Source organism: Eucyclogobius newberryi, unplaced genomic scaffold (genome assembly GCF_026437365.1).
Source record: "Eucyclogobius newberryi isolate DKJ021-1_F unplaced genomic scaffold, fEucNew1.0.hap1 SCAF_14, whole genome shotgun sequence".
NCBI classification, from domain to species: domain Eukaryota; kingdom Metazoa; phylum Chordata; class Actinopteri; order Gobiiformes; family Gobiidae; genus Eucyclogobius; species Eucyclogobius newberryi.
The window spans coordinates 22381405-22398360 of NW_027315768.1; the positions used below are offsets into that span (position 1 = coordinate 22381405).

The following is a 16956-nucleotide window of genomic DNA, read 5'->3' on the forward strand; positions in this document are numbered from 1 at the left end:
GGAGTCTGAGAAGGAGTCTGAGAAAGAGTCTGAGAAAGAGTCTGAGAAGGAGTCTGAGAAAGAGTCTGAGAAGGAGTCTGAGAAAGAGTCTGAGAAAGAGTCTGAGAAAGAGTCTGAGAAGGAGTCTGAGAAAGAGTCTGAGAAAGAGTCTGAGAAAGAGTCTGAGAAAGAGTCTGAGAAAGAGTCTGAGAAGGAGTCTGAGAAAGAGTCTGAGAAAGAGTCTGAGAAAGAGTCTGAGAAGGAGTCTGAGAAGGAGTCTGAGAAAGAGTCTGAGAAAGAGTCTGAGAAGGAGTTTGAGAAGGAGTCTGAGAAAGAGTCTGAGAAGGAGTCTGAGAAAGAGTCTGAGAAAGAGTCTGAGAAGGAGTCTGAGAAGGAGTCTGAGAAGGAGTCTGAGAAAGAGTCTGAGAAGGAGTCTGAGAAAGAGTCTGAGAAAGAGTCTGAGAAGGAGTCTGAGAAGGAGTCTGAGAAGGAGTCTGAGAAAGAGTCTGAGAAGGAGTCTGAGAAAGAGTCTGAGAAGGAGTCTGAGAACCACCCTGAAGTCCCTGTTCATCCAATGATCAAACTACAACGATGAGTCAGAGCAGTATGATTCTATAACTGAAGCATGAGGCAGTTACACCAAACATGTCATCACTATTTATCTTTCTTTAAATATGTAAATTATCTTACTGTAAATTGTAATTACTTCAGATGCCAAAGCAATCTATTTGAGCAATCGTTACGGTAAATAAGTCCTTGTGGTCATCGTGGGTAGTTAAGAAAAAGTAGTGAAACTAGTCAACAAGGAGTCACTGTGACAGGACTTAGACTCCTGGTTTGTTTCTGTCTTATTTCACAAATTAAACTGAGGTAAATAGTATTGATAGTACATATTTAAATAAGGTTAAGTGCATATTTAAATAAGGTCAGTGCATGTTATAATGCCTTTGATGCTAAGTGATGTCATGTTTCTTCAGCAGGACTTCCACCTTCGTCCGAGGTGTCGTCTGATGTCGTGACGTGTCTTTTATCAGCTGTTATTCCCGGGCGTGGTCCACTGTGAGGAAGCACGAGGATGACTCCAGCTCTGTGCTCACCACCACAACAGACAAGAGCGTTAAACCCTCAAATGGTGGTTAGACTTGGAAAACAAACAAAACAGTCGCTTTTGAATTATAATTTCTGCAGCAGTTACCAATGTGCTGTGGCTGACCATGCTGAACATTAAACAAACACGGTTGTTATTGTCCTTATAAAACCCAGCCAAAGCAATGACTGCTTTGCAACAGTGTAATTCCCTGTCTGTTAGCTTGAATGTCAACAGCCCTGCTAAAGTTTATAATACACGATGACCTTTACATCAGAGAACATGCAGGCGTTCAGATCGATAACACTTGACATTGTACAAATAGGCACATTGTATGGATTCTGAGTGGGATTTTGTGTTTCTAGATAACATGCAAAAATCAATAAGCCGTATACAAACGTTTAGATTTGAAGTAGATCATCTTTGTGCAGAGCTTTCTGATGTCATGTACCATTTGTGTGCCTGTGATACGGTTCTTTACTGTTGCTCCTCATCACTGGAACCATTGAGTCATTACAGTGGGCCTTTGTCATGGTCCAGCCTCGTTTGCGGTTCGTAAAATCTGTATTTAATGCAAACAGAACAAAAGATCTTCTCACATGGACGTGCTGTAGAGTCTAGAAGAGGGTATTGATATTGCATTTGTTTCCATCTTTAAATACCTTGGCTTTATTCTGGACCAATATTTTGTTGCCTGTAGGTTTTATTAGACAGGAGAGAACAGGGGATGAGAGAGAGGGGAAGACATGCAGTAAATTGTCGGAGTCAGAATTCAAACTCACGACACTGCGGCCGCCTGCACTTGTAGCCTGGCATATGTGCTGTGACTTAACCACTCGACCACCGGCCAGTACCCTTGAAGCTCGTGAACCTCTGGGACTTTTATGCCTCTAATGCGGCGGCTGCCCACGAGTCCCACGGTTCACGGGTCTGAAATTTACCCGGAATTTTAAAGACGCAATGGGCGATTTTTCGGCGATTTGAGAACTCCCCCGTGTGGACTGCGCATGCGCACTCCCCCGTGTGGACTGATACAACACACACGTGCGTTTGTTTATTAGGGTGACGGAGCGCATCGCATCGCTCGTCTCCCGTAGATTTCTGTCCACTTCTGCGTCAGCTCGAACTGTCTTTCTCCGTCTTCATTTTGCCCCGTACACTGAGGGAACTATATTATGATAGATCAATGCGCTTAGGCACGCGGAAACATGGGGACGAGCCTGACGCGGCTGCAGGTGAGCGATAGGTGCGTTTTATGATTGATACGTGGCAGGACAAATGATTTATCCACGCCACGAGGAAATATGATACAAAATTTGCTGAAAAAAATCGTCCATTCCACCTTTAAGGTTCACAAATCCGAAGCTGTGTCTCCGTGCAGCGGGATCTCCTCGCCTCCCTTTGCCCTACACACTTGTGGCTTTTAAGACTTTTCTAGTGTTGATCCACTTTTTATGATTAACCTCACGTATTTTCCATAACCGACTTGTTTCTGTACATAGCCTGAGCTCCTTATCGTATTATTAATGAATGAAATAACTCAAATAGTCCAGCAGTTTCGGCCGCGCACCGCGGCTCTGTAGACACTCCCGTCTTGGTGATCTGAATTTCCTTTTTGACTACCAATCCTACGGTGATCGGATCACGCGTATTTCTATACTTATGATCAAATGAGGGCATAAAGCGGAGGATTCGAGATGTTCCCTTGTTATTTTTATATACACAGTACAACTTGCTGTGTATAGTCGGGAGCAGCTGGTACACAACGTTGTGACGAGCCCCAGTGCGTGTCTTCGTGCTTCGTGCACATTTTACTACAGCCCGATGCCGTCTGCACCTTCACTTTAGCCCAATGAGGAACTTTCGGATCAGTGAACCTTTAAAACCTTCGGACTTGTGAACCTTCGGACTCGTGGGGGGTAACCTCTAATGCAGTGGTCCCCAAACTTTTTGACTCGAGGGCCACATTGGGTAAAATTTGGCTGAGGGGCGGGGCCAGGAAAATATGGTGTGTTTGTGTGAACTAATGAATTACTATAAATTACACGCAAGATTTGACCTGTAACTTGTAACAAAGCAACAAATGCAAGGCTCAATGTACAAATTGTTTTCCAAATGCATTAAATAATGATTAATTATCTACTGTCTTCTTCTGTCCACAAGAGTCTTCTACTGTCCACAAGAGTCTTCTACTGTCCACAAGAGTCTTCTACTGTCCACAAGAGTCTACTACTGTCCACAAGAGTCTTCTTCTGTCCACAAGAGTCTTCTACTGTCCACATGAGTCTTCTACTGTCCACAAGAGTCTTCTACTGTCCACAAGAGTCTACTACTGTCCACAAGAGTCTTCTACTGTCCACAAGAGTCTTCTACTGTCCACAAGAGTCTTCTACTGTCCACAAGCGTCTTCTACTGTCCACAAGAGTATTCTACTGTCCACAAGAGTCTTCTACTGTCCACAAGAGTCTTCTACTGTCCACAAGAGTCTACTACTGTCCACAAGAGTCTTCTACTGTCCACATGAGTCTTCTACTGTCCACAAGAGTCTTCTTCAGTGTGTCAAACACTTGCGCTTCCTGCTTGATTGGCCCCGGTGGCTGTTTGTGGTGAATTTTATTTTCTGCGCGCCATAGATTTTCTCTATGGCGCGCAGAAAATCGACTATCGGTCGGATTCTCCTGGAGAGGAGAATCCGACCGATAGTCGAACCTCGGATTCAGGAGGAGCAGAGTGGTTTTCGTCCCGGTCGTGGAACACTGGACCAGCTCTATACCCTCCATCGGGTGCTCCAGGGTTCATGGGAGTTTGCCCAACCAGTCCACATGTGCTTTGTGGATCTGGAGAAGGCTTTTGACCGTGTCCCTCGGGGTGTCCTTTGGGGGGTGCTCCGGGAGTACGGGGTCCGGGGCCCTTTGCTCAGGGCTGTCCGGTCCCTGTATGACCGGAGCAGGAGCTGTGTTCGCATTGCCGGCAGTAAGTCAGACCTGTTCCCAGAGCATGTTGGACTCCGCCAGGGCTGCCCTTTGTCACCGGTTCTGTTCATAATTTTTATGGACAGAATTTCTAGGCGCAGTCAGGGGTCGGAGGGTGTCCGGTTTGGGGACCACAGGATCTCATCTCTGCTGTTTGCAGACGATGTTGTCCTGATGGCTCCATCAAACCCGGACCTGCAACATGCACTGGGACGGTTTGCAGCCGAGTGTGAAGCGGCTGGGATGAGAATCAGCACCTCCAAATCCGAGGCCATGGTTCTCGACCGGAAAAAGGTGGCTTGCCCTCTTCAGGTGGGTGGGGTGTCCTTGCCCCAAGTGGAGGAGTTCAAGTATCTCGGGGTCTGTTTCACGAGTGAGGGAAGGATGGAGCGTGAGATCGACAGGTGGATCGGTGCAGCGGCTGCAGTGATGCAGTCGCTGCATCGGACCGTTGTGGTGAAGAGGGAGCTGAGCCGAAAGGCAAAGCTCTCTATTTACCGGTCGGTCTACGTTCCTACCCTCACCTATGGTCATGTGCTTTGGGTAGTGACCGAAAGAACAAGATCGCGGATACAAGCGGTCAAAATGAGTTTCCTCCGCCGTGTGGCTGGGCGCTCCCTTAGAGATAAGGTGAGGAGCTCGGCCACACGGGGGGAGCTCGGAGTAGAGCCGCTGCTCCTCCACGTCGAGAGGAGCCAGCTGAGGTGGCTCGGGCATCTGTTCCGGATGCCTCCTGGGCGCCTCCCTCGGGAGGTGTTTCAGGCATGTCCCACCGGGAAGAGGCCCCGGGGAAGACCCAGGACACGCTGGAGAGACTATGTCTCTCGGCTGGCCTGGGAACGCCTCGGGATCCCCCCGGAGGAGTTAGAGGAAGTGTCTGGGGAGGAGGAAGTCTGGGAATCCCTGCTCAGACTGCTGCCCCCGCGACCCGGCCCCGGATAAAGCGGCAGAAGATGGATGGATGGATGGAGTTCACTATGTGCGAGCAGTTCTCTATGTGCGAGCAGTGCGCAGCTGCGCAGGCGCAGCTTAGAGGGAACAGTGGCATCTCTTGGGGAAATGTGGGCATTACAGGCGAAAAGGTAAAATGAACGGCCAGCCACAGTATCGTGAGTTTGAATCCCGACTCCGACATTTGCTGCATGTCCTCCTTTCTCTCTCATCATTCCCCTTCCTTTCTTTCTCATTCCATCTACTAAAAAAAAAAAAAAAAAAAAACTCGGCGGGCCGGATTGAAAGGCCCAACGGGCCGGATGTGGCCCGCGGGCCGTAGTTTGGGGACCACTGCTCTAATGAAATATGGCAACGCTCTATATAAATGCAACTGCAAAATGATTGAAATAATGTCTAACACTGAGATTCACAACAGGATGTGGAGGGCTCATCCACCACTGTGAACTCCACGGCTGGACGTCCTTCTCTGGGTGCCAGAAGGTCACACTCAGGATATTCCAGTGTCTAAAGTTAGAAGTAAATGTGCCCTAACCCACATTATGGGTCATTTTGCCCTGAGTCAGAACTAACTGAGGAGGAGTTGAGATTGCATGAAATGTTTTTTTTTTTGCTTGATTAAAAAACACTTGGAAAAAAAGAGAGAATCTTTCAAAAACTGTCTGTGCTTTTAAATGTAGATTTTTCTTTTCTTGACTTAAAAGCCTCTTAAATGTGTAAACGTTTTAAAATGTGTGTTATGTGTGTGTTATATTTTAACTTTGCCCCAGGTCACTCTTGAAAAAAGGTCTCGATCTCAATGGGTTCTTTCCTGGTTAAAATTAAGGTTAATAATAAATAAATAGATGAATGTGAATAACATTTGATACATTGAGTTATGGTCATTATATATTGACAACGTTTAACTTTCAGTCTTCCAAACATTAAGCAGTGATGGATTTGACTATTTTGCTCTGCTTCCACCAAATATTTCCCATGACTTTTCCATAACATCTCCTTGTGTTTCTCCAAGAAGATGTTTTACATGTCATGATTTTGATCATTATAGTCTTTGTTGTTAAGACAGAAAGTTGTTTGCCATGGTTACGCGAGTGCAGGCCTCATTTTACCTTTAGAGCCTCTATTTCTCACTGAAATGAGAAAGCAGCTGGAGTTTCTTGAGCGTTTTGATGCAGTTAATTTTATGCTGGCTGAGGCTGGGAAGTGTTTTAATTGCGCACATTTTCACCAAGCGTGTTAAGTTATCAAATGTACTTTCATGATCATCTAGTTACTTTACAAAATCACTACACAAACACAGCTTTATGGGGAAACTGGGCAAGTTGTGAAGCGTCTTGTTGCAGTAGTTCATAGAGTTGTCCTGAGTTGGGTCGGCTTCCTCCAAATCATATATTTTTTTCACTCAAAAATTTATTATTATCAAGTATTAGTTTGCTGAGGACCAAACCTAATCATGTGTTGCATTTAAAACGTATGTTTGATTAAATTGTCTTTAATTATTCTCCTTTTTAGTGGATTAGACTGCTTTGGTCTTCCAAGCAAAAAACTCCCTCTTTTCAATACAACCTTTGATCAAGATGATCCTTACAAATCTTTTTACAAATGTAATCAAGATAGTCCTTTTGCACCCTTTTCACAGGCCAAATGACCCCCCTGTAGGGACAATAATATGAGGGATGAAAGTCAAGTCATGCACTCCATGTTTCCATGTGGAATCACTGAAAACGAAATGATTTCCATTGTTCAAAACTGCTCCTGGTTGTGATGGGATCGATATGTTTAGACTAAAACAAACAACTCAAACTGTTCATATAGTTCTAATCTTTCTTTTAGCTCTGGAGCGTTATTTAAAAAAATATTTAAAAATAAACATTCACTCAACAATTACAGACGGGTTTCAGGTTTGTCTTTATTCTCTAAAATTGTTGAAATTTTTTGAAAAATGTGTGATAGATACTTATTAAGATGATTTCTAATCACCAGTATGGATTCAGCTCAAACAGATCTACAACAACTGCTTTAATCCACTTGACAGATAGATATCTTGGCAGCAATAGATTAAAAAAAAAATCAAAAAGCTTTTGATACCATGAATCATCATATTTTGTAAAAATAGTTAGGGTATAAGCCATAAGGGGACATTTTCATGCACTTCACTAAGGCAGAGACGTTTCTCAGTCGTTGGTGTTGGAATGGATGAGACAAGGACAGAAAAGCATGTCACACTGTTTTTCAAAATTACAACATAAAACAGAGAAAACATATAGAAATACAGCTCAATTTGTATTAAATGCCAATCCAAAGAAATGATTCAAAAGCAGATTTAAAGGTGTACTATGTACTTTTTCTGGGGTAGGGGGGCTACACTTGTTTTTATTGCTCACAAGTTTATTTATTGCTCACAAACATACATATATGTATGTATGTTTGTATGTATGTATGTATGTATGTATGTATGTATGTATGTATGTATGTATGTATGTGTATATGTATGTATGTATGTATACACACACACACACACACACACACACAAGTACGTACTAAGAACCACTTTACCACTTTACTTCAGGCTTTACTTCTAGGTTTTTGTTTGGCACTAATAGCTTAAACTTTGTCTTTCTGTTCTAAAATGCACTGATTCTTACAAAGCCGGTAACTTCAGAGTTGTCACAATGTTCTTTGGGCGCAAGCCTCACCTTTGGCTCTCTACATAATGTCTACTCATTATTACGGTCAGAGACTCAGCTCCAAAAGGTCACACACGCGCTCATTTGTAACTTCAGTGGGGTTTTGTTCTGCTCAGATAACCTGCTCTGTGCACCGGGAACCGCCTCTCCACCTGTGACACACCACACTTTGTCTGACTGTTTAGGACATCATTTCCATATTCCATGACATTTTATTGTCGATAGGAAAGTTCAAAAGGTTTTGTTTTTTGTCCTCACCACTGACACATCAGATCAACTCAAATTAAAAAGTGACAACATGGCTGATCAATGGAAGGTGTTTGTTTTGATTATTTGGACGATCTATTGTTTGAAGAGTGAAAACATAGATAGAATTGAGTCTAAATATCATGTCCTTTCAAATTCATAAAACTCACAGACAATATATGTTACCAAATGTCAAAGGCAGAATACATTTACCAGCTCTGTGATAATAAAGGCTGAAGCTCATTGACGCGCTATGGTTACACCTCAACACTGCCCTCTGGCGGTTGAGCTTTGAAACTTCAACTGCAGACACGAGTCAAACGTCCCACCGTCATTCTCTCTTATGAAAGTAAATATCTATGGGATGCAAAGACCACATATTGTAAAGGCTAAATTGTGTTAATCTCATTGAATTGAAGCTGATCTGATAATATCCTTTAAATATAAGTTGTTCATTGAAAGGCTCTCCATTAGCTCTAAGGTGCATTATGTTACTTTGGTGAGATTGATGACTGTGTTTCGGACCATGGACTTGAACTGCGGGATTCCCCAGGGGCCAATCCACGGACCACTTTTGTTCAAGTAATACTTTGTCGATCTATACCTCATCGACATGTGAATATGGGCCAGTAGATTCACTCCATCACTGTTTTCAACTGAGCAGGGCATGGACAACTTTCTCTGGCTAAAATCAGACAATATTAGACTGAAGTCATTGTCTTGAACTCTCGGCTTAATTCTCAGTCCGACCTGTCACTTGGCCTGGTGGTATATGCTCGTCTCCATGAGGGTAGATGAGTTTAGTGCCATAACATACCATACAATCACCAGAAAAGTTCCATAGAGCACCTTTAAACCTTTGATGAGCAGGTTTTATACTCACTAATTAAATTACCTTCCACTCTGCCAAAAGGAACCCATGAGAAACCATAAAACACATATTTGTAATTATAATCCAAAAATATCCCAGCAAGAAACGTCAGAAAATTGGAAGTACTAATTAACCATGACAAGTTCCTAATTTTCTGGCAGTATAAATGAGTGGTTATAAATTATCACAGCGTGGCTTGGTGCTCCCAGTGGCCTCTGGGTTGAAGGCTGCTGCTCAGCGCTGCAGGGCTGACACGCTCAATGACACACACTTTCATAATGCCTCCCAAGACTGTCCGGGGCCTCAAAGGTTCCCCATCTCTCAGCTCCGGCCAACACTGAGTACCCATGTCCAGAGGGAAACTGCTGTCCACACAGAGAGCAGCTCCAAACTTATAGCCTCAAACAGTTCTGGAAGATGATGAAAGATGTTTGAGCTAGAATTCATCTCGTTTTATATTTTTGTCCAAAACATAAGGTTCCCTGGAGTCACAGAAGTGCCCAAAGGTCTGTCAGAAGGCTCTCAAAGATATCCAAGTTCACAGCTGGCAGTCAAGGGCGCTGGGAGCGTTGGAGCGACGGTTACATCCTTAATAACAAGCAGAAAGTGTCCTGTGGTGCAGAGCCGAAAGCCACATAAAAACATACGGATGCATGTGATTAACGTGTGTGACGAATGTGATTTTATTCATACTGCTACGAAATAATGTCCGTTTTGATGACATTTTCTTGCAAACATAAATATTGAATCGAACCGCGTGTGACTTTTAAGTGCATTTGAACTGGTCTGACAGCTCTTTCCGTGGGTAATGTAAAGTAAAGCTGTGAAGGGGCTGTGTCTGGTCCTTATCAGCCTGCCACAGGTTAATGCGCTGTGTGCCCAGCTGCAGAACTTTAGGTGAACTCTAAAGCCTTATCCACGGCTTGAACGATGGGACAAAAATGACTTTGAACAGGGAGGAAATTGGGCCATTAATGTTTTCGGTAAATCTGTCGGGGCCAATGCCATGTATTTATTATCTTGGTCATTTCTAATAAGGTGGTTTCAGATTTGGTTAAAACTTTCCAAGAGCTCTTGCCTGTTGCACCCACAAGATAAATGTACCATTTTAAAACCCCTTATTATGGCTGATTTCCACTAATTAAAACTGAAGGCGTTTCAGAACTCTTTGTTTCTGAAGCTTGATCGATCAATTTTATCAGAGGGTGGAAAACAGGTATAAATGCAGAAACGTTAAAATATACCTGTACGAGTTATTAAATGTAGTTTTAGTACATTGTGGTACACTGGCTAAATTAATTGTATCAGTCTTCACCACTTTTTTAGTTTATAAAATAAGTTTAATTAAATGTATAATGTGGTAAGATGTACTTTTTATTATGTAGAGCACTGAAAACATTTTCTCACAGCTTTCCATATCCTTTTCTTTATTGCCATTTTTAGACATTACCTTGATATAAGAGATAAAAAATACACTTACTAGATTCCAGAAACCATATTTTAATTTACACGATATACAACATATCTATGATCAGTGGACAGATCAATGATATAGTCAAATAAGAGATCTAACCACATATTGCATCAGAATTTACTTGAACAGAACATTCTTGTCTCCAACGTCCGTGTTATAACCGGCGGCGTACTTCTTTCCAGGTAGCTATAGGAACAAGAGAAGCTTTGGTTAAGGTCAAACGACACACTCTGCGATCAATTGACAAATACTTTCTTCTTACAAGCTAAATTAAAGTGGTATCAATATAACAAACACTGCCCTTGCATGACTTCTCTTTCTAAACTCTAAAGTGTTGATAGAGATTACATATGCCTTTGACTGCACCCTGGCGTCTCCACTGGGAGCAAGATTCAAGAACAAAATGTCAGGTCGAAGCCTTGTGTGGTGCACTCTCCCTTTTTTGCATCAAAACATCTGCAGTCAATACACAGAAAAGGTCAAACTCAGACAATGTTTCTCTGCAAGACAGATTATAGCAGCCGGCTTGTACAATATCTGGCATTTGCCTTCTTGCATCTGAGGAATGGGAATTAATTCAATGATGTCAGCTCAATATTTTTAAGGTTCACTTGGGGGGAAAACAGAAAATGTTTATTAAATACAAGTTTGAAAGGGAATATAAAAGTTACTGCCATTTGGCCCCGTGCACCGCAACACAAGAGGATACACCTCCACCAACCTTTGTCCTTCATTCTGGGATTTGTTTTACTTTGTATTACACTGTGTAAAAATTGTGTTGTACAAATTAATCTTGCCTGCTAAAAAATTGCTCTAAAAATGAATCTGTTGAAACGAGCAAACAGCGGAGCACGTCGAAGAATATAATGACCAGCAGACAAATTGATATCTAAAATTCACTTATGTTGTCTCTGCCCTGGTCAGTTGGCACAGGGTTAAAAGCCGTTTATAACTTCAAATGCAGATATTTAACTTTCAAAATGTACTGTACAAGGCAGATGGAAAGCATATACTGTAGTCTAAAAAGTATTCATCCATTTAATGCTGGAGCTTTATTCCCATGTCGGGTATTGTCTGAGAAAACATTTTCCCTCTTGTTCCTATGAGAATAATGGCTCCAAAAGAACAGTTGGAGGTAGAGCATTTAGCTACAAAGCTCCTGTGTTACATAATCAGCGCCCTGTCCACGTTAAAACATTTAAGACTAGGCTTAAAATGTTCCTCTTTGACATGGCTTATGGCTCGGCCAGTTAGGATGGAGGACCCTCTTCCTATACTAGATGAGGCACCCTCCATCTTCAGTTTATAGACTTAAACTGCCAATGAAAGTGTTCACATCTGCAGCCTGTCGGTCCATGAGTTTTTCCTTGCTGAAAAGGAGGGGGTTAAGGACGGGGAGATGCTGTGGGACAGTTATCCATTAGATTATTTCCTGTTAATGTTGGTTAATCTCTTTTATTGACCAATGACTATTTCATTGTTGAATTTACCCTCTTTAACTCACCCCCTTTTCCCCAGGTCACTAATAGGCGGACTCTCTGTCGTCCTGTCCAGACCCAAACCTCTGATTGTAAATTTTAAGATTAAAATGAACTGGGAGTTCGTACGTTAAGATGCTAAATGTGTTTTATTACGCTGTCACTGATATTCACGGAGAAATGATCCTGAGGAAATTAATTAAGATGCTCCTAAATGCAAAGGTGCTCATGTACCAGCGACACGAGACTGCGGAGACACGAGGCTCGTCCTGTGATGAAACGATCCTTTCTTGGCACGTCCCGCACCAAGAGCCCGCTGGCCATGCATCATTGTGCTTCAGATCACAGCGCGCCGTGAGAAAGCCTTAACAGTACGGGAGATCGATCGAGATGTCTGTTAATCTGACTAAATAAGAAAGAAGTGCAGCGCAGACTGATGACAAGTGTTTGATTTGCAACACTTTGCACTTTTTTTTGCAATGAGAGGAAAGAAAAAGGTTTTTCACATTGCAGCATTGTTTTGTGCAGAGGAAAGTCAGTCAGACTCCAGTGTGCTGTTCTGAGCAGCACAAAAGCAGAATTCTGCCCCACATCACATGTCAGCTTTATATTCTACCTAAAATCAACTTTTAATAAGAGCAATAAATCATTTAAAGTTATTTTAAAACAATCATTAGACTACTTAATATCATTAATTATTTGGTAGATAGATAAATAGATTAGACAAATAGACTAATAGAATGATTAGTCTGTTAATCAACAATTCGTCAAGGCTGAAACTGAAATGAAATATCATACCGATCTATAGGCGTAGTATGTCTCATCATACTCGTGAGCTCCGATGGTTATTTCTGGAAGAAACTTGGGTATGTGGGTCAATGACGCCACTTTGCGTTTGTCCTGGGCACTGGAGAAAATATAAACAAATTACAGTTAAAAGTTTAACATACAGCTTCATGTAATTAAATGTGTTTCTTTTCATTATTAACAAGTCTTACAGGAGAAATTGTATGCCTAATTATATTGTTATTGGCCTTTAAAGATGCTCTTGAGTGCCAGTACCTTTTATGGCATCTCATGTTTGACATCAAAAGAAATAAAATTAAAAAGATAAAACTTCCTTTGTCTCTGGCTTATCCCGTTCAAAGAACTGAGCTATGGGCGCCATCTACTGGCAGCAGAAGGATTTTCATATTTGAGAGAAAAAGAAAAATCGGTTGCAGGCCACCAGGCTAATGTAGCCAAGCAGTTGTAATGATGGTAATTTGATGGCAGAAATGCTCAGAACCAGTCTGGCGATCATTTATGGACTTAAAAACAGCGCAGAAGGTTCTCTAAGCCACGTCAAGGTCCAGAATAAGTCACAAAAAATTGGGGGTGAGAACTGAGAATGTTTTTTTTTTTTTTACGCCTCATCTCAGAGGCGAGAAGATTTTCTAACCATGAATGAAGCTAAATGCAACTTCAGGCATGTTATTGATGAGGGAACAGTGTTAGAACATGGTCAAAAATATCAATTTAATTGACAGAGTTGCATCTTCCCTACAATTTTAATCGTTTGAGAGTGAAAACTTACAGCATTCTCATGTGATGGTAGGTGACATCATCCTGCTCCAGCCAGGGACCCTTCTCAAATGACAGATACTCAATGTCTTCAGCCACCTTTTCAATGTCTTGTGCTGTAGCTACATCATAAGCGAGAACCTCAGAGGATTCACTATAGAAAAAAGAAAATTGCAACCATTCAGAATTCGGGTAACATATACATTACATAAAGCTCGCTGCTCGTCAAAATCAGCGGATGAGTGATCTTCCACTGATGTTTACGTGGCGTAGTGGAGAGTAGTGCGGCTTTGCTCTCGACAGCAAATCAAACCAAAGACCGGCAAAGATCTGGATTCGAACGGTGTGCGCTCCGTGACAAAAATAAAACTTGTGAGTGAGCGCTAACATTAGTGAAATGGGCAAAATATTTCAATCTACTACAGAACACTTGTAGATGCCAGGCAAACACCAGCAGATACTTTCTGTCACAATAAGAGCCAGTTACACCTCTATTATGTACCTTGAACCAAATCAACTTGTTTAGTCATATACATTTACCTGCAAAATGTGGCCACACAGATTCAACATGAAAAACAATGATGAGACAAAAAAAAATGTCTTTAGCTTTGTGAAATAATCAGCCTAAATTATTTAATTTTATAAAAGAAATGTTGTGTATTATTACATTTTTAAAAGCGTGCTATGCAATCACCTTCCAAAATAACTTTTTAATAGATTGACATTGGGACCTATATATATCTAAAAAACAAACCTGGCTGAAGGCAGGTAAGATTTCTTGTAGCTGTCCTCAATACTCTTCAGATAGGCCAGAGGAACGTTATGAAGAAAGGACTATGAAAAGTTAATGAAATTTCAGTTATAATAATACAACCCCAAAGTAATTATTCATTGATAATATTTTTGCATGTTTACCTTGCTGCTCTGCTTGAGGTTCTTCTGCACCTCTTCAGCTGGTTGGTCAACATAGATCACCAGGTGAGGAGGAAGAAACTCACAGATACTAATGTGTTTTATCTCGTTATAGTGGTCCACACCTGTGACGAATAAGGGAAAATAATCATGTAATAAATAAGAATACAATAGATTAATTGGTTATTTTTTAACACCGTTTTACTCACACTCTTTTCTGATGTAGCCCTGTTTGAACATGGCCTCTAGAAAGACCATGTCACTGAATGGAGACCGTTCCAAGATTACTCCTTGGCCTAATAAAAAAGAAAAAAAATTGTAATTACTTGCTGCGACAAGTTGGCCACTGTCCAGGATGTACCCCGCCTAAGGCCCGAAGTCACTGGGATAGGCTCCAGTCACCCGCGACCCCAAAAAGGGAACAAGCGGTAGAAAATGGATGGATGGATGGATGGATGGAAATTGGAATTACTGCATGACACCAAAATGATACAATTTGCTTTACATTCACAATACTCCTATACTACCATTTTATAATGCTGATAATCTTATGATACAAGTGAGGATAGTTCAGATCGGATGTAATTAGGAATACCGTAGTTTGCCATTACCTGTGGTGAGCATGTGTTCAATGGCGTCAGAGTACTGCAACAGCCTCATGATGTACATCCAGTGCTGGAGTCTATAGCTGTTGCCGTCTGCAGCTTTTGGTTCAGTGTAGAACCTCTCCAGGCTACACATGCCATTAAATTTGGCAGAAAGGGGCTGCTCTTCACCGGTCATCTTGTCAATGTAAAAGGCATCAGCCTCAGGCATGTACAGCATCCCTGCATATAATGTACAAGGCATGATCAGTTCATGCATAATTCACATAATTCAATCAAATATTTTTTTTGTTTTAATAGTTACCCAGTTTGTCAGCCAATTTCTGTGCTAGGGCCCCTTTCCCGGAAGCTAAGTTTCCTTCAACAGAGAAGATTTTACTGTGCTGGTTCAGTCTTGGTGTGGTCCTTTCGCCCAGTATATAGGCCAACCAGCCATAGCCCAGGCTTCTGACAGGACTAGTGTGAACACCTGCCTGACAAGCCAAAACAAACAAACATACAAACTGTTAATATGACAGATTTACATACATATACTGATTATTGTATTTCCATTTCCCCATACACCATAAGACTTAAGCGTGCATTCTTGTTGAAAACCCACAACCCAGAAACCTACACCTCATTCATATAGAACTACAAACATCCCAATGTGTTGCGACTATTTATGCGGTCGTCTTTAACCAAAACAACCCGATGCGACGTGTGTTGTGATGCTAGAGGCTAATGTGCTAACAGCTGGAGTGGCTAGCGTGTCCTTGTGATTTGGTGCGCTCCATAAACACATAAACATCTATATTTCCCGGTCCTTACCTTATGCACAATGTTAACAGCGCTGAGCGCAGTGTTCCCAGAAGGGATAACCATACGGATCACCCTCAGGGCCATAGTCATCCGTCCTCCAAAAATCCTCCGACCTGACAGCTGACCTAAACCGAACCGAAGTCGACTAATTTGTGCGTCACGAAGGGTCCTTCACTAAACGGCGCCTGCAAAACACGCAGAAGGTAAGCCATTTTCTGCCTGTCCAATTCTTCATTTTAGATCTATGGTTTAAGTATTATTTAAGACTAAGTTATTTAATTGACGTATTATCTGAACATTGTCATAATTATGTCAGTTTAGTAGTGTTATTCAGGACACCAGCCTCAGAGTTTTTATTGATGATAATGAACCTTGGCAATTCATAATGCATTACTTGAATTCACCAGTAGATAGCGCCTAAACCACCTCATCGTGGTTAAGGTCCCAATTAGAGTTTTAGAAATAACAATTAGAAATGAATGTTAATCAATTTCAATAAATGCAAGAATATACCACTGTTCCAATATGTAAACTAACATTTAGGCTTCCAATCTAAAAATAAATAAATAATACTGCTGAAAATAGGATATTACGGTATTGTTTTGAAATGTGTATCTTGCCACTTTTGTTTTATCATCCTTCAGTCCAAAAACAACATTAGGCTATAGTTGCCAGCCTGCATCCTGCCAAAGCTAAAACAGTAAAGACATCAACAGTTTTGTGTAATCTCTGGGATCCAACAGGAATGTACGTAAACAGGGCATTGAACAATACTTGACCTCCTTTTGTGCACTGATACTCTAATGACTCACCATTAGGGCAGACTCATAATTAACCTGATATAGTAACAGCAGGTTCTGGTGGAGATGGCTGATTACCCTTATCAACAAAGGATGAGCCCCAGGGAGATTATTTCTATTCCTGCTTTTGTTTGTTTGATGCTAAATTTAACTGCAGCTTCAAACAACACCCTTTCGTCAAATTCAGGATAAAACTCTTGTAGGCAACTGTCAATGTAGGCTATTGAAAGTTACGGTTAATAAGATGCCGCTTCCAATCTTTGTTCGGCACATTTTGAAGTTTATGCAACTGAAACAATCGTCTTAAAACAGGATGATCCCCAAGACCCTTTAAATATTGTTTAGAAATATAATCTGCAATACATAAATAGCAAAGTCAAACACGTGCGTTGTTAGTTTGAGTCATATGTGTTACTTATTCAACCCTCTAGAGTTCAAATATAATCATAATACAAAACTATATGAACAATTTTCTCACTTTTGCAAAGAAAATATACATAAAAAATACCGAGCCCAAAAATTTTGTCCCA

At 41.5% G+C, this 16956-nt stretch overlaps 1 protein-coding gene across 2 annotated transcripts; it reads right to left on the reverse strand.

Moving 5' to 3' along the window:
* Positions 1-10277: 10277 nt before the first annotated feature.
* ndufa10 (NADH:ubiquinone oxidoreductase subunit A10) lies at positions 10278-15801 on the reverse strand. Of its 2 annotated transcripts, none has more exons than XM_072445012.1 (9): positions 15636-15801; positions 15130-15298; positions 14832-15047; positions 14430-14516; positions 14224-14345; positions 14063-14142; positions 13322-13462; positions 12544-12652; positions 10278-10453 (listed from the first exon to the last, which is right to left on the reverse strand). In XM_072445012.1, the coding sequence occupies exons 1-9, from the start codon at positions 15714-15716 to the stop codon at positions 10385-10387; spliced, it is 1074 nt and encodes a 357-aa protein (XP_072301113.1). In that variant the 5' UTR covers positions 15717-15801; the 3' UTR covers positions 10278-10384. The 2 variants fall into 2 exon arrangements, with proteins under 2 accessions (XP_072301113.1, XP_072301114.1); XM_072445013.1 differs by lacking the exon at positions 10278-10453 and adding an exon at positions 10700-10723.
* Between the last annotated feature and the right edge of the window lie 1155 nt (positions 15802-16956).